Consider the following 25903-nt stretch of genomic DNA (forward strand, 5'->3'; position numbering starts at 1 on the left):
TTATATGTTTGCTCATTTGAGAAGACTGTGTGATTCTAGGAACCAAAGTTATTCAGTTTTGACTTCTTTCTTCTATTTTCCATCAGTTAAACCAGATTAAAGTATGTCTTTTATATTTTATATCAATAATATCAAAAAACATGTGCATACCATAAAGTTAGGAGCTTTGCAATTTGGTATCTATATTGCCAATCAAATCAGTTTACCACTTTAAGGTTCTGTTGCACTATCAGGAAAATTAGGGCACTGGAAAGTTGATTTTTTTTTTTTTTAATGGTTTTATTGATTTTAGAGAGAGAGGAAGGGAGAGGGAGAGAGAGAAACATCAATGATGAGAGAGTCATTGATCGGCTGCCTCCTGCACACCCCTGACTGGGGATCGAGCCTGCAACCCGGGCATGTGCCCTGGCGGGGAATCGAACCACAATCTCCTGGATCCTAGGTCGATGCTCAACCGCTGAGCCACATCAGTCAGGCGGAAAGTTGATTTCTAAAGAGTTCCCAGTTTAAAAAACTGCTAGGATTCTATGAAACAGAATGTGTGTGTATGCATGTGTGTAATACATAAATAATCCTTAGGTAATGGCTGTGAAAAGCTATACTGCTATCTCAAAGACACTTTCACACTGAATGCAGGAAAGTTTTTTTCTGACAAACTTTAACGCTTGGAAAGCAACGAATGGTCCTAATGAGAGTTGACCTGTAAAAAGGTCAGCCTACCCTAAAGGTCAATTGTAAACTTAAGGTGTACATTTAAAATAAAGTCACCAAGGGATTCAGAAAGTCAGAAGATCAGGGAAATTTCTTAATGGCATACGATATTGGTAGACTAATAAGGGCAAACCAGTGATCTGTGATAAGCTCAATGACCATGTTTCCTGGAGAAAAGCAGACTTTAATTTTTGAGAAAGAGAAAATGTTAGAGAGGCATATAAAATATTTACTGCAGAATACTTAAGAGCACAGAGCACAGTCACACTGGACATTTTGCTATTTTCTGCACATGCCATATGACTTTATATAACTTGTTTTTTAGGGCAGCTAATTTTTCATCCTAAAATAACCTTTCCCGAAATTGAACTTTCACGTCCCAGTCCAAATGCCATTTTATTCATCCAACCAACTTGGAGACATAGAGATGAGTAACTCATGGTTCTTGCCCTAGAAAATCTTACATTCTAGAGGTAATACTGACAATAAACTTACATAGTGTGAGATGCTTTTCTCTATCCTGCTCTGACCTTGTACCTTACTCAGGCACTTACTCATTTCTGCCTAATTTTTACCCATTTTCTCACTAATTTATTTATAAACTCTTTGAAGGTAACAGAAACACATAAATTATTCAACTAATATTGGTTGTATGAGAGATTTGGATGAATAAATGAGACCAGCCATATAAAGATTTTAAGAAAGACTTCCGCTGATCCAAGGATACCACCTAGAACCCTGATTCAAGCATTTTTAGAGATGTTTGCAAATATTACAGTCAAGAAAGAATATTCTAAGAATTTCCTTGTTCTAATATTTAGAATCATTTAATAAATCTTTTTTTTTAGTATTTTCCTGTATATGATATAAGACAGTAATTGTTGGGACTTACTTGTTGACTGAGTTAGAGCCTGAGTGAGAAAAAAGCAGGTGAGAGCACAAGCTTGGAGTCAGGCTGATTTGGATCAATAGGGCTCTGCTAAGATGCTTACTAGGAATGTGACCTTGAGGGAGTTCTTTAACCTTTAAAAGTTTCAAAACCCCCTCTATAAAATGAAGACAAAATAAGTGTCTTGGTAGTTTATGAGGATTAAATATGATATCCTGCTTAAAAGAGTGCCTTCTGATACAATGCCAGAAACTATATAGCTTTTTCTCTTAGACACTGCTACTTCCATATGCAGCTATATTAGACATAACATTCAGTAACTAAGCCAAATGGCAAAAGCCCACAACTGTTGCCAACTATTTAATTGTGGGGGGTTGGCTTATTGTGTTTGTGTGTGTTTTAAGTTAAGATAGCAGAATACTCAGAATACTGAATGATTGCACCATCTAACACACTACCTAATTAAAGTAACAGTCCACTCTTGAAATTATATAGTGGTAGGACTTCTATAACCATGGAAAATCATTTATCCTTTCTCTTTGTCAGTTTCCCTTTCAGTGAATTAACAATAATTATAAATATCTTAATTTTTGGTATCAAGTTTAATGTCAGATTTATTTCATTGTTTATGGGCAAATATATGATAAGGACCTTGGGGAAAGAGTTTAGCTGAGTATTTATAAAATGTGGGACAAGTAAAAGTATAATTAAAATGCCAAAAAAATATCAAGATTTCTATGTGATTATAACAAAGTGGAAATATCATTTACTCAGGGGGTTAAATAGCAGTTTAGAAGCAGAAATGAAATAAGCAACACCTTTTTATGCATAAGTAGCTCTGCACTTAGTGGGTTTAATAAAAATTTTCCTTACTTTTTTGTGGGCATAAAATTTTACATAGCCTTGGGGGAACACAATATGAGAGCCTGTGATTTTGTTTGGCTTGTGCAGAAGGGTCAGTGTAAATAAATGTATATGTGCTTGTTTTTGTGTTTTGTTTTTAACAGTTTGACATAGACAAAGAGGCTGGGGAAAGGCAGATTTACCACCGGTACTGCATGGAGCGGGCTTCAGTCCATTGTGCTCATGTGTTCACCACGGTGTCTGAAATAACAGCAATAGAGGCAGAGCATATGCTGAAGAGAAAACCTGGTAATGATTACCCCAGCATTTCCCACTGATCTTTCAGTTCCAAATGACTTGAGAGTCTGAGAATTTCGTTTAAAACAAACAAACAAAAGGCATAAAACAGTAGAGGAAAAAAAGTTTTGGCTGCTGAAAATGCAGATAAGAGCATCTGCTCCATTGGTTGTTCACAGTAGGCAGTAAAACTATTATAATCATCATTATTGCTTTTAATTATACTATGCCATTGTACCAATGTTATTTTGGTCATGTACTCTTGATTTCTTATTTCCACAATTTATTGTGAAAATTTATGAATTTTCAATTCTATGATAGTCATAAGCTAGAAATATTATTCGACATCTAACTTTATAAATTTAAATACTCTTTTACTGCAATGGTACCCTCTCTCAAAAGAGCATTTTCATAATGATTTTATTTTTTGCTTTTCCAGATGTAGTTACTCCAAATGGCTTGAATGTTAAGAAATTTTCAGCAGTACATGAGTTTCAAAATCTACATGCAATGTACAAAGCTAGGATACAAGATTTTGTTCGAGGTCACTTTTATGGGTATGTTTTTCTTTATTTAAAAAAAAATTGTGTGCGATTTTAGAGATCTCTAGTATAGAGAAAACAGTGTTGTTATAGTACATGTTTATCTTTCCCAGAATGCTTTGTACTTTAAGAGAATTCCTGCGTACATTTTGTTTGAAATGTGCTTTATTTCATTTGAAACTGTTTTGTTTTGTTCTAGTCATCTGGACTTTGATCTTGAAAAAACTTTGTTCTTTTTCATTGCTGGGAGGTATGAGTTTTCAAACAAAGGAGCTGACATCTTCCTGGAGTCCCTATCCAGGCTAAATTTCCTGCTGAGGGTAAGGAAGCTCCAAGATGTAATAAAATGCTTTTGTAGGAGGACTTGCTTCTGGGGGGCAGTAAAGAGCTTTCTGGCTTCTTAAGTAGTTTTCCTGAGGATGTAAGATTTTAAAGCTTTAAAATGACAATCTTATTATAAAAATGGCTTTGATTATTCCATTTCTGTATTGGGATTGCTACACTGTCCACTTGTGTATTTATGTCGTCAGGTGTATTTTTAAGAGAGTCACAAGCTTATGCTCTATGTTTTAAGATGACATTATAACGTTCTCCCAGATGAGTTTGTAACCACTTGGAAAATAAATATAGAGAAATCAAGCAAATAAGAACAACAGTTTACCTTTTCAAACACTGATAAGGATTAATAACAGAAGAGGTGGCTTGGGTGTACGGAACAATAGGCTTCCTGATGCTGAACTTTGGCATTAAGCTTCGCCGTGTGGCCCAGGCAGCCCTGGCCGTCGCCACCCTCTCCCAGCTGACCTTCCGAGGAACAAGCACAGCACAGCTGTCCTCTGCAGAGCCGGGCAGACACACACAAGCCCTGTCCCTCGCCCAACTCGACGACCACGCCTCCCCCCCAGACTGAGAGGCCTGGACAGCGAAACTAGGAGATCACTCACCCACCACACAGAGACATGAAGGAAGGGGAAGGAGGCCCCCTACTCCCAACAATGGAGAATCACTTTTTGCTCAGAAAGGTGGGATTTAAAATAGGTTATCAACTAAGCAAGAAAAAAAATTTTTTAAAACCTGTGCCAATAAAAGCAACCATAAAGATGGTACCACATCAAACTACTGATTAAAATTATTGGCTTATATTAAAATCCTATCACCTGAAATATAAAATAAATAACAGTAAAATGCTCACAGGTGATCAGTGTAAAATTTCAATCTTATCGCAATACTGAGACAATCTAAACTTTCCTGAGCTCTATAATACTCTCCAACTAAATATTTATTTTTTGGACATAGATTTATTCTCGCCTTAGAGCAAACATTGTAGCATGTGTGCTAAAGATTTACAGAAACCACATTAATAAGGAAGAAATACACTAATAAAAACCCAAGTCTGCAAAATAAGACTGACGACCAGAAAGATTATTCTAGTTTATATAGCTTATTTTAAGTAAATAAGTTTATTTTTTCTAGACTCTCATATGATTGAAATTATAAGATGTTTACGCTTTCTGCCCCGGGCTACCCTCACTCAGCATATTCATATTGAGATTCATCAATGGAGCTTATATGAGTAGTTCATTCTTTTCATATTGCTGAGAAGTAGGATGTTCTATAGCTATACCACTTTGTTCCTTCATTCATCTGTTTGTGGATATTTGGGTTGTTTCCAGTTTTGAGTTGTTGGAAAAAAGCTGTTATTTAGATTTTAATGCAAAAAAAAAAAAAAGGTTTCACCAGAAGGTGTGTAGATTTTCCTTGGAGACCTTGGCTCTGGTAGGACTGGCACTGAATCTGGAGAACCTTAAAAAAAAAGGCTATGGTACTTGAGTCTTATTTCATCACATTTTCTGGTATACACCTATTCACAAACTTTAAAGATGGACTCACAACTATATCAAACATGTATTATGTTTAGGGACATTATGAATTAATTTATGCACACATTTATTAAATATTCACTTTGTTTTTAGATGTGAAGAAAGAGCCAATTACTATTATTCTAAACATCAAAGATAATTACATCCCTGGAGAAATGAAAAGAAGGCATTCTCTTTCCATATGGTACATTTACTCTTTTATAGCACATCGGCTACTCCTGAGTGAGTTTCCTATTCTATGGCTTCCATAAACTTGAAGAAATTGTCAGGCCCTAGAGTGCAGAGCTGCATTTAGGTGGTAAAATGCCCCACACTCAGGAGATAGTCATTCCCAGAATGCACGAGCATTCATCTGTTCATGGTTTAAGTGAGTTTATGCTTTCATTCCCATGGCTGTTTGGAATGCCATTTCCTTCTGAGAGATGCTAGGCCAATGGTATTTGTGGGAAGAGGGAAAAAACCCATAGATTCTAGAGTCAATAAACACCAGTTTGAATCTCAGCTTTGCCAATAATCTGTTAGAGGAGGTCAGATTCCTGTATCCCACCTCCATGCCTCTCTTCTGACATTAGTAAAACAAGGGGAGTGACATCTATTGTGCACAGTGATTACTACGATTGGGTTAAATTATGCATATAAAGCGCCCAGCCCAGTGCCCACCACAAAAAAATTTGCTGAACATATGCTTATTTCTCTACCTTAGGACTAAAAAAATAAAATGCAGTATCATGAAAATCAAGACAAAAAATGTAAATAAGCTCATGTGTAAATCAATGTGTATAAGCTAAGGAAAGAAAATAGGATAAACCCAAACTAAATCCTCATTAAGTTTCCAATTTGAAATTTTAAAGAACAAATTTTGACCCTGTAGTATTATCTCACATTTATATTACTTTTTTAACCAGAGAGATTGTGATATCAATATCAATTGCTAGGTATTTTAGATGCTTGATACCATGAAAATATTTTATGTCTGAATTTTCAAATTGTTAATCAACAAATGTCTATTGAAAGCCCTATTTAAATTAAAAGTTTTGCAAAAGTCTCAGGAAGGTGGGTACAGTTTCTTTGTGAACATTATTCTTTTTGTCTCAAGATATTTTTAAACCCTGTTTTTTTAAAGTTTAAGGTCCGTCTGTCACACGTTCATTTTATCTTTGGTCATTGACTGCCGTGTTTTCTGATCCCTCGTCAGATGCATAAAAGCGATGTCACAGTGGTGGTGTTTTTCATAATGCCTGCCAAGACAAATAACTTCAATGTGGAAACCCTGAAAGGCCAGGCAGTGCGAAAGCAGCTGTGGTAATCTCATGTCTTATAAACGTTCTCAAACAAGAAACGTAAAGGCTTATTTTTACGTGCATGATTTCTGATATAGTTCCCTAAACTATTTTTCCTTAAGATTATTATAGGATAAATCCTGCTTGGATCTCTTCTCATTGCCCTATGATGTTAGATTATGTAATGGCTATACAACTGTGTTACTATAAAACTTTGGAATATGCTACCATGAAAGGATAAAGCCTCTGTAGAAATCTTTTTTTTTTATAATATATTTTTATTAATTTCAGAGAGAGAGAAAGGGAGAGTGAGAGAGAGAGGAGAAACGTTAGTGATGAGAGAGTCATTGATGGGCTGCCTCCTACATGCTCTCGACTGGGGGTCGAGCCCGCAACCCGGGCCTGTGCCCTGACTGGGAATCGAACCTCGATCTCCTGGATCCTAGGTTGACTCTCAACCACTGAGCTATGCCTGGCCAGGCTGTAGAAATCTTTAAAGATGGGTTGAATTAAAAAAAAATTAGTGTGGAAATATAAAAACATATGTCGAAGTAAAGAAATTAGTATAATGACTTCTTACATGCCTATGGCCCATATTCAGCAATTATTGACCCTTTCCCAATCTTGTTACACCTATAGCTACACCCACTCCCCCTCCCAGTCCTCTGCCCTGCCCTGAATATGCTCAAGCAAAAAAAAAATACGTGTTAAGCTCTGTGGGCTGGTCAGGGGTTTCTGCTGCCTCAGCTCTGGAGGTTTTAACTCAGGCTAAACTGGCAAACGCAAACATAATAGAACAGGCTATACAAAAGAGGCAAGTAATTTCAACAGTGCACTAACAAAAAACAGCATTATCATGACAAAGATTTAAAATTGTGACACTGTTTAAATTATAAATATTTTTCTTGCATAGGGACATTGCACATTCTGTGAAGGAAAAGTTTGGAAAGAAACTCTATGACGCCTTGTTAAGGTAGGTGCTCCGGACACTCACCAGGTCAAACATTTGGGGGTCACTATTCAAAACAAACTTGGCAGGTTTAGTGCTACAGTGTATTTGTGTTGTTCCAAATATAAAGAAATTAGTAACCTTCCAAGATGTGTGACATCATGTCAGTAGGTTTTCTTTCACCCTTCATCTGACAAACACTTGTGAACAGGTCCTACAAAGAACATATTTATATATGCAGAGAGGTTCTAATTCAATGAGAATCTCATTAAATGTTAATATGCCAACCTGAAGCTGAGACAGTTCATGAGATGTTAAGTGAAAACATATGTATATTGACTTAATATAGTAAATATATTGGCTTATAAATTAAATTGGAATATATTTATAATTAACATATTAATTAATATTAATCTAGATGTATTTACATAATAAATAATAAATGACATATATATAAATATATAGATGCAATAAAATCTAAATAATAAGATCAAATTAAAATGTATTATAAAATAATAATAATATTAAAACATATGAATTTTGCTGTGATATGAAGAGAAAGCTGTGTTGTTTCCTGACCCATGGTGGCAGGTGAGCATCATTTCTCTTTATCAATTTATAGATGGACAAGTAATGGCCAATTTAGAACACAGTACTCAGAAATAGGCAAAACATTATAAGAGCATCCCCCTGACGGTCAGCATGAATGCTATAAAAATGAATTTTGATTTCTTATGCTATTTTTTTATATCCTCACCTAAAGATGTGCTTATTGGTTTTAGATAGAGAGAGAGAGAAACATCAATATGAGAGAAAAACATCAATTGGTTTCCTCCCAGACCCACCCCGACCGGGGATTGAACCTGCAACCTAGGTATGTGCCCTGACCAGGAACCAAACCCACAACCTTTTTGGTGCACAGGAGGATGCTCCAACCAGCTGAGCCACCGGCTGGGGCAGTGCTATCTTTTATCAAACTTCTCCACACTGTAGGAATTTGTCTGTGAGCTTCATCAGGAAACAGTTTACTTTTATTCTTAAAGTGCTTAGAACAGTATCTGACAGATAGGAAGCACTGAATTAGTGCCAGTTGTTTGTTTTTATTATTAATATTGTTTTTCCCACAGAGGAGAAATTCCTGATATGAACAATATTTTGGATCGAGATGATATAACAATTATGAAAAGGGCCATCTTTTCAACTCAGGTAGTAAAGAAAAAAGTGCCTATCACTTCCCGTAATTGTTAAAATCAATTTAGATCAATATTTTAATTTACTGGAATGGGCTAATTTGGGAAATTTTTAAACCCGAGTGCTAGAAAAGTCATTCTTATGTATTCACCTAAATGACAACTTTGTATTCTCTTTTATGCGTGGTTTTCAGGGCTCCTTTTATAAATCTCAAGGAACTTGTCTTTGTATCCAATTTAAAAATTCATTTAATACTTAGTTGGCAGGGGAGATACCATGATCCCAAAGGTGGTTTTCCCAGGGTGAGGCTCACCCATTTCATTCTGGGTGTGCTGACCCCGTGATTTCCCCAAATGTGGGAAACTCAACTGCATGAGTAGTGGGGGACTGTGTTTGTGCTCTCCCTGGCACCAAAAAAAAAAAAAAAAAATTAGAACTGTTATATCCAATTGAAAAACTGTGCATATTGCAATGACAACAAAAGCCTAAATTTTTCAAACAGCATAGAATTTTGAGTTACATAGAGAAAAGGTGAATGTTTCTCAGGCAAGTGGAATTATTGCAGAGAAGAAAAGGTAAATGTTACATTAGGCATACACCCAAATCTCTTCCTAATCGTGAGGCATCAGGCACTGGAGGACAGCCCCACCGGAAGGATCCAAAAGAGTAGCTCATTGAGTCAAGATTTCAGGACACTCTTATTCCAAATAAGTCCCAGGAGCAGGCAAGATGTCTTGGCCTTTCACATAGTGGCTTCAGGTGAAAAACCAAAGTATCATGTGTTCACAATAGCCACAGGCAGCGCTTCAACCCCTTGTCCTTCTCTGAGACACACAAAACTTTGTCATCCTCATTAGCGCCTTCTCAAGAGGCTGGAGGCAGACAGGTAGGGTGTCGCCAACGACCTATTGTTGAAGTTAGTCACACATTAATTCTTTGCACAATTGACATTTCCTTTCGTTACTTCAGCGACAGTCTTTGCCTCCAGTGACCACTCACAACATGATTGATGACTCCACTGACCCCATCCTCAGCACCATTAGACGGATCGGACTTTTCAACAGCCGCACAGACAGAGTCAAGGTAGAACTAAATGTTGCTCTAGGTCACTTCAAAATGACAGATATATTTACTGAGAATTTATTAGAAGCCTCTCGTATTTGTCTTAACAACTATCAAAAATATTTTAAGTATTTCTAAAGAAAATTAATTTTGTTTCCTGTCTTGGGTAATTAAAACGTAATGACTATTTTGCTATCATTCTTGAGAACTGAAGAATATTTAGGGCTTTGAGCCATAATTCTAACATTTATTTTCACTGTACAATCTGTCAGCCTCAGGAGATTAAATATTTTCTATTTAAATGATTTAAATATTTTCTAAGAATTAACAAATCTCTGAGATTACATGAATTGTCTTTGTTTCTTTCTGATAAAGTTCAACTTAAAAGGAAAATATGAGAAGCTTTTAGTTTTAGAGAATGTGACTAACGATGTTTTTATGTAATTTTCTATAGACCAATTTATATTTTGTACTCTTTTCTGCAATGACTAGGCACAGTGCTAGTTGCATGAATAAGACCTGGTTTCTACGACTGTGATACCTAACCTCTGTGACGTTTACTGAGGGCCTCTTATGTTCCAGGCATTTGCTAGGTGTGGTTGGTATTGGTGAACATGTCAACAAATGATTGCTTAACCCTCCTCAATTTCATTCACCAGTATTCAAGATCAAGGTGTCACGAGCTTTTACCAATCTTTTCAAAGGTCTCCCTTTCCCTTCCTTCTTTCACCTTTAGCAGATCACGTCATTGAGAATTCAAGGAGTATAAACTTCTTCGGAGTCCCTCCATACTGGCCTCAAAGATCGATTTTTAACCTATTCTTGCTTCCTTTCCTTGAGGTTCTGAGGGTTTTTATGGGAAGTCATTTCCTCTCACATTCATGGGAAACTTACCCTGTTTACCCTTTCTTAAAGTGCAGGCAATGACAGACAACTCTTTTCTTTGCTCTTTACAAATATTCTTTTAATTTCTCCTCATTCAAAAGAAAAAACAACTTTTATTTAGTCCTTGATATACACATGGGTGGATGTAGTAGAAGGAAACAAATTAAAGACAGACTTACTGCAACAGTCCAGGCGAGGGGTGATGAGGCCCCTCGCAAAGGCCGCGTCAGATTTACTGGAGAGGGTGAAACAATGGGAGAGGTGGTTGCACTTAGAAAAGATCACGCTTAGTGACCAATGGGCTTTGGGAGTGAGAAAGACAGAAGGCAAGAATAACAGCCTTCTGGCTTCAGTATTAACCTATACTTTCTAAATATTAAGGAAAGGCTTTAACAGAAGTTGGTTTGAAGGTCATGTCATGAATTGAGTTCAGTTTTTGATAGAATGAGTTTGAGTTACCTGTGAGATATTCAAGTTGATATGTTAAATAATTACTTAGAAAACATAGGTATGGGGTTTACAAAGATAGTTGTGAATGGAGCTATCAGTGCATGGATGGTAGTGGAGACCAGGGCACGACCACCCTGCCATGCTGAAGACCAGGCTGAATGACTGGAGATTTATTTAAGAGGGGGATTATACGATGAAAAGCCAGGGAAAGAAAAAGCAGAGAATTAGAAGTGAAAAATATTGCAGAAATTAAAAAAAACTCTCTTGATAGTAAGAGGAGCTCATAATGCAGCATTAAATGATTCAAACTATTTATTTATAAAATGTTCCATGCTGTGTTAGCCTTTTTATTTCAAACATATTCTGCACACACACACATACATGCATATATATGGGTATATTGCCCTGGGCCATACAATTATGAGTGGTTTGCATTTTCTCATTTGTGTTTCTGCATTTCCAAAATTTTCAACACCTAGCACCCCCCCAATAATAAATAGTCAGGCTACAAAATTTTCCCTGGAAATGCAGGAATGAGGAATGTCTCTGCCAAAGATACCCTTCCTTTACGTTTTTAAGCAGGACTGGATCCACAGAGACTCATCACAGAGTGTATTAACAGTGCTTGGCTTCCTCATATAATTTATCCTTGACTGGTTCTTCTTTTTATATATATATATAAATATATATATATATATTTATATATATATTTATTTCCTTTCCAAGAGAATATATATATATTTATTTATATATATATATATATATATTTATATATATATATATATTTATTTCCTTTCCAAGAGAATATATATATATTCTCTTGGAAAGGAAATAAATAGTGGGAGCAAGAAAGCCTCTTCTTTTCCTATAGGTTTCTGTTTTTCTCAGAACCTTTTATGTCATACCATGCCTGTGGATCTTCCTCTGACAATGTGTGTGTGTCTGGCACATGTTATATGTACAATAAATACAAATGGAAGTGGGGAATGTGGGAGGGCGGGAGAAGAAATGAAGCTGCCTTCCTTTGCTCTTGGGAGGACTGTGACTGGAGGTCCCTTGAAATTTTGAACAAAGTATGCTTTGCTGATCTGTTTTTTTTTTTAAAAAGTATTATAACAGTGAGGCAATTTACCAGAAATGGGCAGGAACCTCATTTAATGAACATATTAAACACTTTCACTTTCACATCCCTGTGTCATGGCTAATGTTATTCTCTCTGTCTGAAATAGCCTTATCTCAATCATTGTAACTATCCCTCAGGGATCCAACCTAAAAGCCATCTCTTCCTCGCATTTCCCTTAATACACAATCACCTATTCCCAACAGGACAATTGTTTCCTTATCTTCATTCCCAAGACACTTCCTATCTACTAAAATTAATCAAATGACCACAATGAAAAAACACACACATATATATGTGTGTATTTTTAAATGTGTCCATTTCTTCAGAGAGACTGAGTTCTTTGAGGCAGTGATCACGTCTTGGGTATTTTTTCTCAGTTTTCATTGTCTGAGAAGCAGACACTAAGGCAGGATTAGATATGAAAACACTTGTTGGAGGAAATGCACTGGAGGGTAGAGGTGAAAGTGTGAGCAGGCAGGGAGGTGCAGGCAGGCACTGAGCGGAGCAGGAAGGAAGGGTGCGTAAGGAGAGCCACAGGCTGCAGCCTGCTTCTAAAAACAGTCTCAGCCTTTTTTTTCTCCAAAGGCGAAAGTCATCTGTAATTAACAAAAAAACTACAATTCATAATGATGAACAAATACATGAAAAATATACACACATAGCAGCACTATGTAGTGACTCAGAAAGGGGGAAAGCAGTGAAACACACACATGGGCACACGTGCCCACAAAAACAAACTAAAAAACAAGAAAATAGTTTTCAACAGCTAACAAATTCAGTATTTACAATAATTCCTTCCTCCCTCCCTCCCTCCCTCCCTCCCCTCCTTCTTTTCTTTTAATTCTCACCAGGAGATATTTTTTCCATTGCTTTTCAGAGAGAGTGGGAGAGAAACATCAATGTGACATTGGTTGGTTGCCTCCTACAGGGCCCCAACTGGGGCTGGGGGTCAAGCCTGCAACCAAGGTACGTGCCCTTGGCTGGAATCGAACCCAGGACCTTTCAGTCTGAGGGCCGATGTTCTAACCACTGAGCCAAACTGGCTAGGGCTCAATGTTTCCTTTCTTAATACAAAAGACACCTGTGTGTGTGTGTGTTATGTGTGTGTTTAATATGGTTGACTTATTTTAAATATATAAGTGTTACTACATACAACATCGTGCTGTATTTAACAGCTTTTTCTTTATGTTTTACCTTCATGTGTATCTTCTACCTACCAAAGCAGTTTCAGGTTGGCTGGCAGATGGCTGCCTTGTTCTGTGAGCAGCTGGATGCAGCTGTTTTAATGGGGATTCATATGAATAGCGACAGTATTCCTCCAAAAAAATTACCCTTAAAAGAATCACCCATTGGGTGGACATGGATTGGCACTAGTACCCATGTCTGCCTGTCTAGAGGTCAGGGGCAGCTGCTGTGGCGGATCGAGAGTAGGTGCAGTTGGAGCCATCAGTCAAGATCCCCAGGTCTAGGATGTCTTAGAGGAAATCTGAGCAGCAAATTCAGGACGGTCACATGTCAAGGCAGGCAACATAACAAGTCCTTAAAGACTGTACTCACACTGTCTGGCTTCAAACCTCTGCTACTGATGCAGTTTGTGAGTTTACTTAATCTGCCTGTACCTCAATCTTCTCATCTGTAAAATGATAATAAAACAGGCCCACACTTATAGAATTGTTGTGGGATTTAAAAAGTAATAGATGCTGCATTTATACAGTATTGGCACATGGTCAGTGCGTAATACATGTTAGCTTTTATTTGTACGTAGTCCAGTAACAGCACATGATGGATACTTAACAATTTTTAGAAGAGAGGTATGGACAGGGTTTGGTGAGAACTGAAGATGGAAGATTTGTCTTTCCTGCAGGATTTGATAAAATGTTTTATAAAAGACCTGACATGTTAGCTAGCTCTTGATTGTTGAGCAGGAAGGAGTTCATCATGCAAATAACAGGAGGGAGGGCTCACCTGGCAGAAGAAGTAGAGATACGATAGCACATGGCTTATATAGAGTGAATGGAGACGGAAGCTCATCTCAAACTATTTATGCAGTTAAACTCACAAATATTGAGATATCCGTTTATTATCATAAAGCAAATGGACACACTCACACAAAAGGAATAAAATAACCCTTTCCTAACAATATACCTTCAAAGTGCTGAGACAAACTTTGATCAGTTCAGAATTAGGCATTGTGTTTTATTAACAATATCCTTTAAGGGCTTGACACTAACTCAGGGTTTGTGCTAATATAAGTCCTATTTCATAATCTGTATATTTATATAACCCTATAGAGTAGTTCTTAACTCTCAGAGTGAATTGGCAAGTTTTTTTTTAATATATAAATGTGACCATTTGATTCAGGAAACATTACAGATTATTTTGACTTTCCCTTCTGTCAGCAGTGTGGTGGTATAGTGAGAAAAGCCTAGACTGCAGATTTCAGGTCACCACCCTGTGCTGACACTGTGAAAGGAACTAACTTCCTGGGGCCTTACTTGCCTCCTGAGATAAACACAGTCAAACACATTTTTGTTCATTTTTTTTTTTTCCCCTACTGATCCATGGCTTTCTATGAGCCAGGTGCTCTGCCGGGGGCTTTTGTAGACAGGATCTCCTTTAATCCTCTCTATAACCATGGGCTGACCTCTAATATCCTTTCTTCCACCTTGGGCTTCTGCAATTGGCTGTTTTAAGGCCCAGAGCAGCTGTCTTCTTATTTTAGTTGTTTGATCATTCTGTTTGGCTAGGAACAAAACAAACAAGCCATAGTGTTTTCATGTTCTAAATGGGCTTTGGAGAGTACAACTTTTCCTATGTGTGGAAATGCCAAATAGACACAATGCCTTTCAAATCCCCCTTACCTGATATTTGCCAAGAGAGCATAGTGGCCTGTTGATGTGATGGTTGCCCAGACAGTCACATCTGTCCCTTTTCCTAGTGTAGTACTTTGCATGTAATAGAAACCCAAATCATGCTTTCTAGAAAAAAATATCTTATCCATTTTTACTTTGCCAGTGTGTGATTCTTATGATTGAATGAGTCATTTTTATGGTACTGGTTTTGGACATTTACCATTTTCTTTCTTCTTATGTTTAATGTATCTCCTATTTATGAATCTACTGATACATGTATAACTAATGCCTGTTAACTTACTAAAATTAGGACAGTAAGAATGACCATTCTAATTATCTCACAATGTTGCAAAGATTAAATGAGGCAATATATGAAAATTATTTGTAATATAGAAAGTATTATAAAAAGCTAATATTATCATTATTGTTATATATCCAAATTAGGGTTTTTCTTCAAAGTGATCTCTTTGGAAGATTATAAACTTATTCTATGAATAAAGAGTGTAGTGTGCTTGTTAAAACAAAGTGTCTTTTTCCTCTTTGTCTTTCTCTTTTCCCTTCCCTCCCCAAATAATTCAGTCCTAAAGCCATTAGGTGGGGCAACACAAGGTAGGAGTCTACACTGGAAGGAGCAGTGTGCTACAACCGTCCCGAGAAAGGGGTCAGAGCCCAGGGGTGAGGAAGGTCCACACAGTGGGGAGCAGCCCTGCTGCTGGGCTCGCTGCAGTGAGGCGGGTGTCTGTGCACCGAGGGAGATGAGTTCAATGGGTTCCATAGAGGGCAGGTGTCTTAGTCTGTTCAGGCTGCTAGCAAAACACCACCAGATGGGTGGCTTGTAAACAATAGACATTTATTTCTCCTAATTCTGTAAGCTGGGAAGTCCACCATCAAGCTGCCAGTGTGGTTGAGTTCTGGTGAAGGCCCTTTTCCTGGTTCACAGATGGTACCATCTTGCTGTGTCCTCGCATGGGGAAAGGGGCCAGGGATCTTTCCCCCTTTTATAAGGCACTAATATATGTAATATATAACATATGACATTTTAATATATTATTATATAAAAATAATGTAAATATATGTTAATTATATAATTATATTATTATATTATATATTATACTATTAATTATATCTTATGGTAAATATTATATTATATAACTATAGATATATGTATAATCCCAGCACCTTAAAATCAGATTTTATTTTCAATGATTACTTAGATATGAGGGGAGGCTGACAGATTACGTAATAATCATTCAATGAGAACTCTAACAGGTTTTTGTGTGTATGTTTTTTATTGTTTAGAAATTGTATGCTATAATGATATCTTTCATATCAGTAAAATTTACTATAAACTCATGTACAAATATATATTTATACTTGTCTTTTGGTTCTTGAACATTTACCGGCACGCCACTGCATAAAGGCCACCGTAAACACTTTGGCTTTTGCTCCGAGTGGAATGGGAGGCCACCGAGGGATTCTGAGCAGGGAAGTGGCTGACGTTTTAAAGGTTCACTCGGGTTGTTGTGCTGAGACCTTAGCGAAGTAGAAGCAGTTAGAGAACCAAATAAAACCTTTGCTGCCAATAAAGGCTGGGTTGGAGAACAGCAGTGGCACACAAAGTCCCTTTCTCCAGCCTAGGCCTTGGAATCAGAGGGAAAGGTAGTCCACAGAGCAGATACTTACTCAGATTTTTTTTTTTTTTTTAATTTTATTTTTGTTTAAAATATTACAGATGTCCCTTTTTCTCGCCAATGACCATCTTACCCAGATTGTTGAGAGGGGGAAAGAAGCAGCAGGCTTTTTTCTTTCTGTTCTCTTTTTCCCCCCTAAATCTAGAACACAAGGATTCTACAGTATTAAAATAACCAAATTGTAGGAGGTTTGTATTTCTTTTTGCTTCAGTTTCTTCTTCTTCTCTTTTTTCCTCATCAGAATTTTCTTTTTTTAGGTGATTTTGCACCCAGAGTTCCTGTCCTCCACCAGCCCCTTGTTACCCATGGATTATGAAGAGTTTGTCCGAGGTTGTCATCTTGGAGTATTTCCGTCATACTATGAACCCTGGGGTTATACTCCAGGTAGGTGACATGTACAGATTGTGGAATGTTTTGAAGTTTATTTAATGCATATGTGTGTGATAGTCAAAGTTGACATATAATTTACTATTGGAGAGAGAAGCACAAAATGAAAGCTTAAATGCCTGAGGGAATACGGGAAATCATTACTGTCAGATAAAGAGAATGATTTATAACTTATGACAGACTTTCCACCCAAATGTCATTTTACAGGACAAAGTTAAACTTAACCTGAAATGATAGAGAAGTTATATCCAGTTTTTTAAGGTGGTATAAAACATAACTAGAAAAAAATTAAACACGTTTGGGAAATACTCCATTGTGAATGAGTTATTCTGTTTTGAATTAACCCAGGGAAGTTGGCCACTCCTCACCTAACCTATAATTGCAGAAATAATGAAACCTCGGGTGCTCTAAGTTTGATGTTAGCATATTAGATAACTCTCTAATATTTTATAAGAATAATCATTCTATGTAATACTAACTCTATCTCACTCCAGAAAGTATTCATTAAAGTTTGTGTTTTGAGAAAGCCCAATGAATATAAGCACTTATTTCATATACTGAGTTTACATGGATACCTGGCATTTTGTAACATGTGTTAATGCACATTTAATAAAACATAAAGATCTATTAAGTTTCATAGAATTTTAGGCAAAATTATATAGATATAATATATATATATTATATATATATGAATTTTTCTAGGGAAGAGATCCAGAGCTTTTATCAGATTCTCAAATGGGTCAATAATCCCATTCTACCTTCCTCTCTCCCACCCCTCCATCCTAAATTAAGAACTACTGCTCTCTAGAGATAAACCAAGAGGAAATACTTGCAGAGAAGGAGAAAAAGCCACTATTTAAATTGTGTTACTTCATGGGCAATAAGGAAATATATATATATTTTTTTACCCAACCTCACTAGCCAATCAAGAGTTATTCCACAATCAAATGCAATTTCCCTGTTAAAAATGCAGATATTCTCACCTTGGCCCATGTGGCTCAGCTGGACATCATCTCTTGCAACAAAAGGTTGCGGGATCCATTCCCAGTCAGGGCACATGCCGGGGTTGCTGTCTTGATTCCTGGTGGGAGGCATGTAGGAGGCAGCTGATGGATGTTTCGCTCTCACATCAGTTTCTCTCTCTTTCCCTCTCCTTTTCTCTCTAAAAATCAAAAAATCTTAAAAAAAAATTAAATAAAATGCAAATATCCTTGAGAGTGGTAATGTTTCATAAAAAATATCTGATATTTTCTGAAAAACAGGTTTTGACCAAAAGGTGAGAGGATTGAGAGAGACCACGGGGTTCACTGAGCACCTGAGAACGTGGAAGGCATTTGTGTGGAGGGAGATTTCCAAAGCATGTCCAAAACATTTACCTACCCCATTAACTTGCTAAATACTTAGAAACATAAGCTTAGAATGGAGTGAAAAGCAAAACCAGTACTGAGAGGCCGTTCCCAGCAAGAGCTCTGGAGCTGGGCACCTGGCTTCAAGTCCCAGCTCTCCCCCGCCCCTTGGCTTTGTGAAGTTGGACAAGCTGTTTAACTTTTCTGTGCCTTACTTTCTTCATCTGTTCCATGGAAATTATGGTAGCCTCACTTCATATGGTTGTTAGAAGATTAAATGAGTTAATACTTGTAAATAGCTTAGTACGGAGCCTGGCACAAAGTAAACATCACTATTACTAGATAGACAGGAGCTTTTTCTCCTCTGCGTGCATAAGAAGACATAGGAGCTGGCCTGAAACCAAGCCTCTGTCTGTTTCCCCTGGCAGCCGAGTGCACAGTGATGGGCATCCCCAGCGTGACAACCAACCTCTCCGGCTTTGGCTGTTTCATGCAGGAGCACGTGGCTGATCCTACTGCCTACGGTGAGATTTTCCATCATTAACCCAACCCAAGGAGAAGTGACATTTAACCGAACAAAGCACAGGGTCTTTACAGAGCCCGACTCTAAAGCTATCCTGATTAAACTAATGTTCACATTTCTTGTTCAATAAAATGATTTAATTATGTGGCCTACAGAAAAGATTAAAATGCTATTAATATTAAATATATTGCCCAAAAGACAAACTACAAGAGGAGTTAAATGAACTAAATTGAAACAGAAAAACAAAACAAAACTGCAAAAGGAGTGTTAAAATTGGATAAACCTGCCCTTTACCTTTTTTTTTCCTTTTTTTTTCCCCTCTACTCCTTTGGCCCTCTGCTACCGAGAAGGGATGTTACAATAACTATGGTCTTAGGGGTGATGTTACAATAATTGCATTGGTCAGCATAGCTATTTTAAAAGTTTGTGCCAAGTTAGCAAAATTCACCTACATAGTTTAAGAGGAAGGAGGGTTTGCATATCACCATCTCTATGTCTGTGTTGCCTAGCAGCAAGCGAAGTTTGAATGGGCTGGATCCTCTGCCTACACATGGTCAGTTCCCTGGCCCTTGGCAGTTGCAGTGCCCCTGCTCTTTCCTCAGGCTAGAGCTCTGGTTCTCAGCCATGGATGCGCACTGGGAACACTGGGGAGTCTAAAAAGCACTGACACCCAGGTCTCCCCCCAGACACTGGCTAGTGAGCAGCCCCAGGGAGAGTCGCCAATCCAGGGTGTCCCTATACTGCCAGGTTTTGTTTAAAAGCAAGATTCATTTTGTTGGCTGTGTGTTGGCGACATTTCTAAACTGTTAAAAGATCGCGGACGATATACAGCCTTGGAGGGAAAAGATAAAGTAGAGGCAGGAGGGGGTCATGGAGTAGAGAATGCCTGTGGTCTACCGTAAACCCAAGGAGTGCTCTAGGAGAAGAGATGCTCTAAGGGGAGCCCTGCTTTTCACCTGTGCATTGGCTTTGTGCCCCTCAGGTATTTACATTGTTGACAGGCGGTTCCGCTCTCCGGATGATTCTTGCAATCAGCTGACTCAGTTTCTCTACGGATTTTGCAAGCAGTCGCGCCGCCAAAGAGTTATCCAGAGGAACCGAACGGAGAGGCTCTCAGACCTTCTGGACTGGAGATACTTAGGCAGAGTAAGCAAGCTGGTGATCAATACTGAGGATGCCTTGAAAAATCCCGCTGGGCCACAGACGTCTTGGTTCTAGTCGTAATCTGTAAAGTCAACTCCGTAACATAGTTGTTAAATAATCTCAGTGATTTTTAAGTACTTTTTTTTTTTTTTACATATTATGAATTTGCAAGACCCTAACCCCGGTTCTTCACGTTTAGTCTGACCCGTAAGAGCGAGCCTGTCAGGATCTAGCGCTGCTCTTACTAGCTCTCCTGTCGTCATTGCTTCACTTGGTGCATTGCAGGCATGCAGGGGTGTTTCATGACGATGAGGAGAGCGTCACGAGAAAAATCCCTACTTTGTTTCACTCTGAGAGCTAATGTGATCCTATCCCTCAGCTACAGTGGGTAACGGGAATAATACTGTTTTTCAAAATGACAAGTGCAGAGGGAAATACCTTCGTTCATGCAGTAGGTTTGTAAATTCCCAGATGTTCATATAGCTTAGCGCTGGGTGATTTAATAAAGGATGAACTCACTTTGCCTTCACATGATGTATCTGCTTAGGTACTGCTAAACATCCCCAGACAACTGATAGATGCTGCCATTTGCTGATTCTCTATGAACACTAATCCTGGGGCTCATTGCAGCCCTGGATGATTAATTTTATTGTCTCCACTTTAGAATGAAAGCAGAATGATTAGGCTCGTAGGCAGTGATTTCGAACCTTTTTCATCTCATGGCACACATAAACTAACTACAAAACCTCCGCAGCACACCAAAACATACATAGGGTGTCCCCAAAAATGTATACACACAGGGTCTCTAGACTCTACTACATTTTGAAAATGAATGGTATTTTAATAAACACTGTCTTTATAATTATTCAAAGTGTGTATAAATTTTGGGGGGACACCCCGTATATTTTGCTGATCAGACAAAAAACATGGGTATAATTTTGATTCACTCACACCAGACGGCTATTGCTGTATTGGCTATTGTCATTTTTTTTATTTGACGACCTAAGGGAAAAGAGGGTAGTGCCCTGACTAGTCAGGTATTGCATGTTTTAGAAATTCTTGGCAGCACGCCGTCTTGAAAATCACTGCTCCTAGGATTTATATTTCTTACCTAAGGTCTAAAGTGGGATTTAAATCCAGCTTGTCTGATTATTCAGGCCTCATCTTTTTCCCCCCACACCATACTGCTTCTTTGTAGAATGAAACCAATGTTTTCAGTCCCCTTTGCATGAATTCAAAGTTCAGTAAGGCTGGTAAGACTTTTCCCTCCAATGTTTTGGAGTATTTCTGTACCTATTCATTGAAAAATAATAAAACTATACACTGTCTTTTTCCCCCCTCATTCTCAAATTTAGAATGAATAGAATCTGTCACTTTTTAAAAAATACATTTCATAACTAGAGAAGAATATTTTATATAGTAACTTGGTTGTTGAAGCATATAGATCTTTTTTTTAACCTACGAATTGGTCTTTGATCACAGTATTACCAGCATGCCAGGCACCTGACATTAAGCAGAGCCTTTCCAGATAAGTTCCATGTGGAACTCACATCACCACCAACGGTAAGTACTTTATGTGTTGTTTGTTTTGAAAGCTAAATTTCTTATTTATGATAAGTCCTAACAATACCTGTTAATTTGGAAGTAGCTAAGTACACAAAGTATTATACTTTTTCATAGTGTCTCATCAAAGCAAAGAATAGAGGAACTGACAAATCAGATCAACTTGAAGCCCTTGGTTCAGAGTTAGCCTAAAGTATAAGACAAGTCAGTCAGCCAGCTCACGTCATTAGAGAAGCTCCTCCACATTAAACCTCTCTTGGTCTTAGTGTTCAAAACCACTCCATTAAGTGCCCATTCTTTTGAGAGTTGTTCAAAAATAAAGTAGCCTGCTTTAACAGGAATTTACTTCGCTACCCGAGGAAGTGTTTAAATATAGGGTGACGACTTGGCAAGAGTAATACAGACTGAATTCAAGCACCACAGGAGGAATTGGACAAGATAGGCATTCATGTTCCACTCAGCAGTGTCCACTAGGGAGCCTTCTAAAGCCCAACTAGACATTATGGTTATGGGACAACACAGGCTGCTTGTCGTCAGACTCACTTAGACGGATACAAGCTAAAAAACACAGCTTGAAGCAGGCTAGACATTTCTCTTCAGTGGGATTGTCCTTAGAGCAGTTTACGTAGTGGTCCAAGAGCTACACTTCTTTGTCACCCTAACTCTCAGGTAATATGTTAGGTGCAAGAAGATGAGACCCATACCATTGGGTATGAGATCCACTTTAGCTTCTCTGACTCACAGGAGCCAGTATCTTGTGTGTGAATTTCCACAGACACCTTCCATGGTCTCTGCAGGAATATGCCCAATTACAAGGCTCATCAAATTCAGGGGTTCCCCAAAGCTATGGACCCTCTTTTAATATTTTATAGATTCTCCAAGTTCAGATGTTAACTTCCCAATCAGGGGTCACTTTTACCATATACAATTTTGCCTAATAATACAACTTCTATTCCATCTATATCAGGTGTCCTGGAGAACAGACCTAGAAAGTTAACACAAGACACAATTTGCCCATAGAGAAGGAGAAAGGGTTTTGTAAATCCCTCAATCTATGAATTTCATTCTCATGTTCATGATTTTAGCAGAGTTAATTGCTTAGCTTTTTTAGAGGCGAACACTCCACTTGAAGGTAATTCAGCTATATTCCTCCATTAATCTACTCATTCAGTGATTAAGTATTGAGCATCTCCTCTGAGCCAAGTCCTAAGTGCAGGACTTAGCTTTTTTTCTGTGTTGCTTTCAGGTAGACTGTCTGACCCTTGAAATGACTGTACAAGTATGACATCATAATAGTGTCAAAATAGTTGAAAGATAGTGACAAGTACTATGACCACTTTATGCGTGTGCACCCTAGAGGGCAGGGGTTGTGTTTTTCGTCTGTTTCCCTAGTACCATTGTCATGCCTGACCTATACTCGGTGCTTAGTATGTGTTTATAAAATGAGTTATCTCGGTGAATTGTAGGTAGAAGGGCAATTTAATGAAAACCTAGTGATATTTGCTAACTGAAATAAAAAGAGCTGGTGGAACTTCGGAGTTTGCTCAGTGGCCTGGTTTTCAAGATTCTTTGCAGTGGTGGCTGCCCATGGCATGTTGAGGTGGCCCATGTTGTGCAGTTTCACTGAGCAAATCTAAAGGATGACATAGAAACCCGCATGTGTAACCTAACAGTTGAGATGAAAGGTCCTGGGGGAATCCTCACCCAGGTACACATCTTCGCTCTACTACGTATGTGCTGTATGACCTTGGGCAAGTCATTTGGCCTTTCTAAGCCTTAATTTTCCTCTGTAAATGGGAAAAACAAATTCACTGGAGTGCTGTTACAAAGATTAAATAAGATAACATATAGGTGGTACCTGGCACATGTCAATGCTTAATAAAATGAAGCGATTTATTTAATGAATCTCTCTTGAGTTTGTTGGTACCAGAATCAAAATGAATCAAAGTTAGTAGCTCCTGAACGGACCACAAAAAATACCCAACTCTTTTTTTTATAAAATGCACATGCAAAATGTTTACATATTGGAAAATTAAGAGGTTATGATGTTTGTGTCTGATTTTTGTCTTTGGCAGACAGAGGGATTTAAATACCCCAGGCCTTCCTCAGTACCACCTTCTCCCTCAGGGTCTCAGGCCTCCAGCCCTCAGAGCAGTGATGTGGAAGGTGACAGTGACGACGAGAGGTACGACGAGGAAGAGGAGGCGGAAAGGGACCGCTTAAATATTAAGTCTCCATTTGCTCTGGGCCACGTTCCTTACCGCAAGAAAAAGCTGCACGGTGAATATAAGAACTGAACTGCCCATGGGCTGAACAGAGCTCATTTAGCAAGAGCACAGTAAGAATGATTATGTAAAGAATGCAAATGCCACCAATTTCATCTTCTTTTAAATATCACAATGGGGCTTATTCTCTGCCTAAAAAGTAGAGATTAAGTGAAGAGCAATTTTATAATTGAAATAGAATCCAAGTTATTTTCTTCGATTCCTTTCCCCCAGTAAATTTAATTTAAGGAGGAAGACTGGAAGTGTTTTTAAAGTGGTTAATTTAAGCAATAATGATTTTTTACTAATGTTTTGAAAATCATCACCACCTTAGTCCTTTGCTTATTATTGATACAGATTCTATACCTACCAAACAAGTCTCCCCTTCCTCTCCCCAAAGATCCTGTTCTCGGCCATGGAAGTACACTACCTATATATTTCAAACAACTCCATCTTTAATGATTATTTTCATTTTTCATGAGTCAGAAACACGAATTTACATCTAGCTTTGCAGGCTACCAAAATCTATAATAAAGCAGTTATCCTAAGTCCAGATCTTGATGCACATTTGTGCATGTTTTCAAGGCCACTTCTCAAATTAATGACAGGAAGATGTTACCATGTGTACTGTAGCATCTGATTGTGACTTTTTACTGTTTAAAAGGAAAGCTTATTTGATTAGAAATGAACTCTTCCTGAAGGAACTTACAGTCCAGAAGGAGGAGACCGAGAGGTTACATTCTCAGCTTCCTTTTCTCCTGAAACTGAAGTAAAATAATGTAACTCAAGGTTGATAGGATACAGACTTTTATTTCTCATAACTAGGTAAAGAAAGAAGTGTGAATTGGAGGCTTATTCAGGGCCTCTTCGCCTTCCCTTCTCTCTCATGATCACAGTAGTGGTATGGGAGGAGAGGAGGTATTGTCAGGGGAAACCCAGGGAAACAAAGTGTAATGGAGAGCCCACACTGGGGTTTATATTTATATATATAAACAATGCCACAGATAGCCAGAGGGGAGGTAGGATAGAGAGGCAAAGCGGGGAAGAGCAACTGGAACTGTGCTAAAAGTGGCTGCAAGTCCAATCTGGAGGTGGGGGTATTCTAGTACATGGATATGCATGGGAGGCAGATAGTTCCCAATTTTAAAATCCAAGCCACACAATGTGAAAAACTTTGATCACTGATCATTTGTTCATTTCAGTGTTGAAAAAGACAGAAATAAAGAGAATTGCAAAAACACCCTAATGGAGATAGAAAGTTATAGCACACTGGGCATCGGGGCCTTTATGCAATGACTGTGTTAATCAGCATATCTGTGCAGCATAAGAGCATTCAAGGAATTCAAGTACTTATGATACATGGAGCTGGGATTATTTTAACAGCTACTGATCATTTAGACAGCTTATAAAGACTGTTTTGGGTGAAATATTTGAGATTGTTCTAGTTCACTCTCAGAAGAATTGCTTCATAAGATAGATTTAAAAGTGTTCTGGGAATAGCCCTGGCCAGTCTCGGTTGGAGAGTTGTTGTGTACACCAAAAGTCATGAGTTCAATTCCCGGTCAGGGCACATGCCTAGTTGTGGGTTTGGTCCCCGATTCCCTGGTTGGGGCAGGTATGGGAGGCAACCAATTGATGTTTCTCACATCAATCTTTCTCTTTCCCTTCCTCTCTGTAAAAATCAATAAACATGTTTTAAAAAGTGTTCTGGGAATAGACATAATGTTTAAATAGCCAAGTCTATGTCACATGAGTAAATAATTATCAATAAACTGGATATATGTACTGTCTAGAATATCCACTTTAAAATCATATCATAATTAATGACAGGTGCCTATTATAATGCCACATAGATTTTTTTAATGTTAGCATATTTTTTGGCAGAGATCTATGTTGCATTAACTTGAACATAGTTGCATTATTCAATTATGAAACAAGTCACAGACAAACCTTATAAGCAGGGTTTTGATTGCTTAACACAGTCAAATTGTAATTCCAAGTTACAGAGACATTCACAAAAGGATATTCTTTA

General features: G+C 38.0%; 1 protein-coding gene and 1 non-coding gene across 2 annotated transcripts in view; both read left to right on the top strand.

The window, feature by feature from the left end:
- The window catches only part of GYS2 (glycogen synthase 2), a 33307-nt gene extending 9403 nt beyond the window's left edge, over positions 1–23904 (top strand). Inside the window, exons 5-16 of the mRNA XM_016197488.2 lie at positions 2608–2752; positions 3180–3297; positions 3482–3602; positions 6358–6464; positions 7356–7415; positions 8519–8597; positions 9552–9665; positions 16903–17029; positions 18807–18902; positions 19884–20047; positions 21527–21607; positions 23683–23904. Of these exons, the coding sequence (XP_016052974.1) occupies positions 2608–2752; positions 3180–3297; positions 3482–3602; positions 6358–6464; positions 7356–7415; positions 8519–8597; positions 9552–9665; positions 16903–17029; positions 18807–18902; positions 19884–20047; positions 21527–21607; positions 23683–23904 (1434 nt within the window). The remainder of the gene's footprint in view (positions 1–2607; positions 2753–3179; positions 3298–3481; positions 3603–6357; positions 6465–7355; positions 7416–8518; positions 8598–9551; positions 9666–16902; positions 17030–18806; positions 18903–19883; positions 20048–21526; positions 21608–23682) is intronic.
- On the top strand, positions 8834–8990 carry LOC148093894 (U1 spliceosomal RNA). The gene has a single exon (XR_015714110.1). It is a non-coding gene; the product is annotated as a U1 spliceosomal RNA (small nuclear RNA).
- Positions 23905–25903: the final 1999 nt, after the last annotated feature.

The sequence above is a fragment of the Miniopterus natalensis genome, chromosome 2, assembly GCF_054644295.1.
Source record: "Miniopterus natalensis isolate mMinNat1 chromosome 2, mMinNat1.hap1, whole genome shotgun sequence".
Taxonomy (NCBI): domain Eukaryota; kingdom Metazoa; phylum Chordata; class Mammalia; order Chiroptera; family Miniopteridae; genus Miniopterus; species Miniopterus natalensis.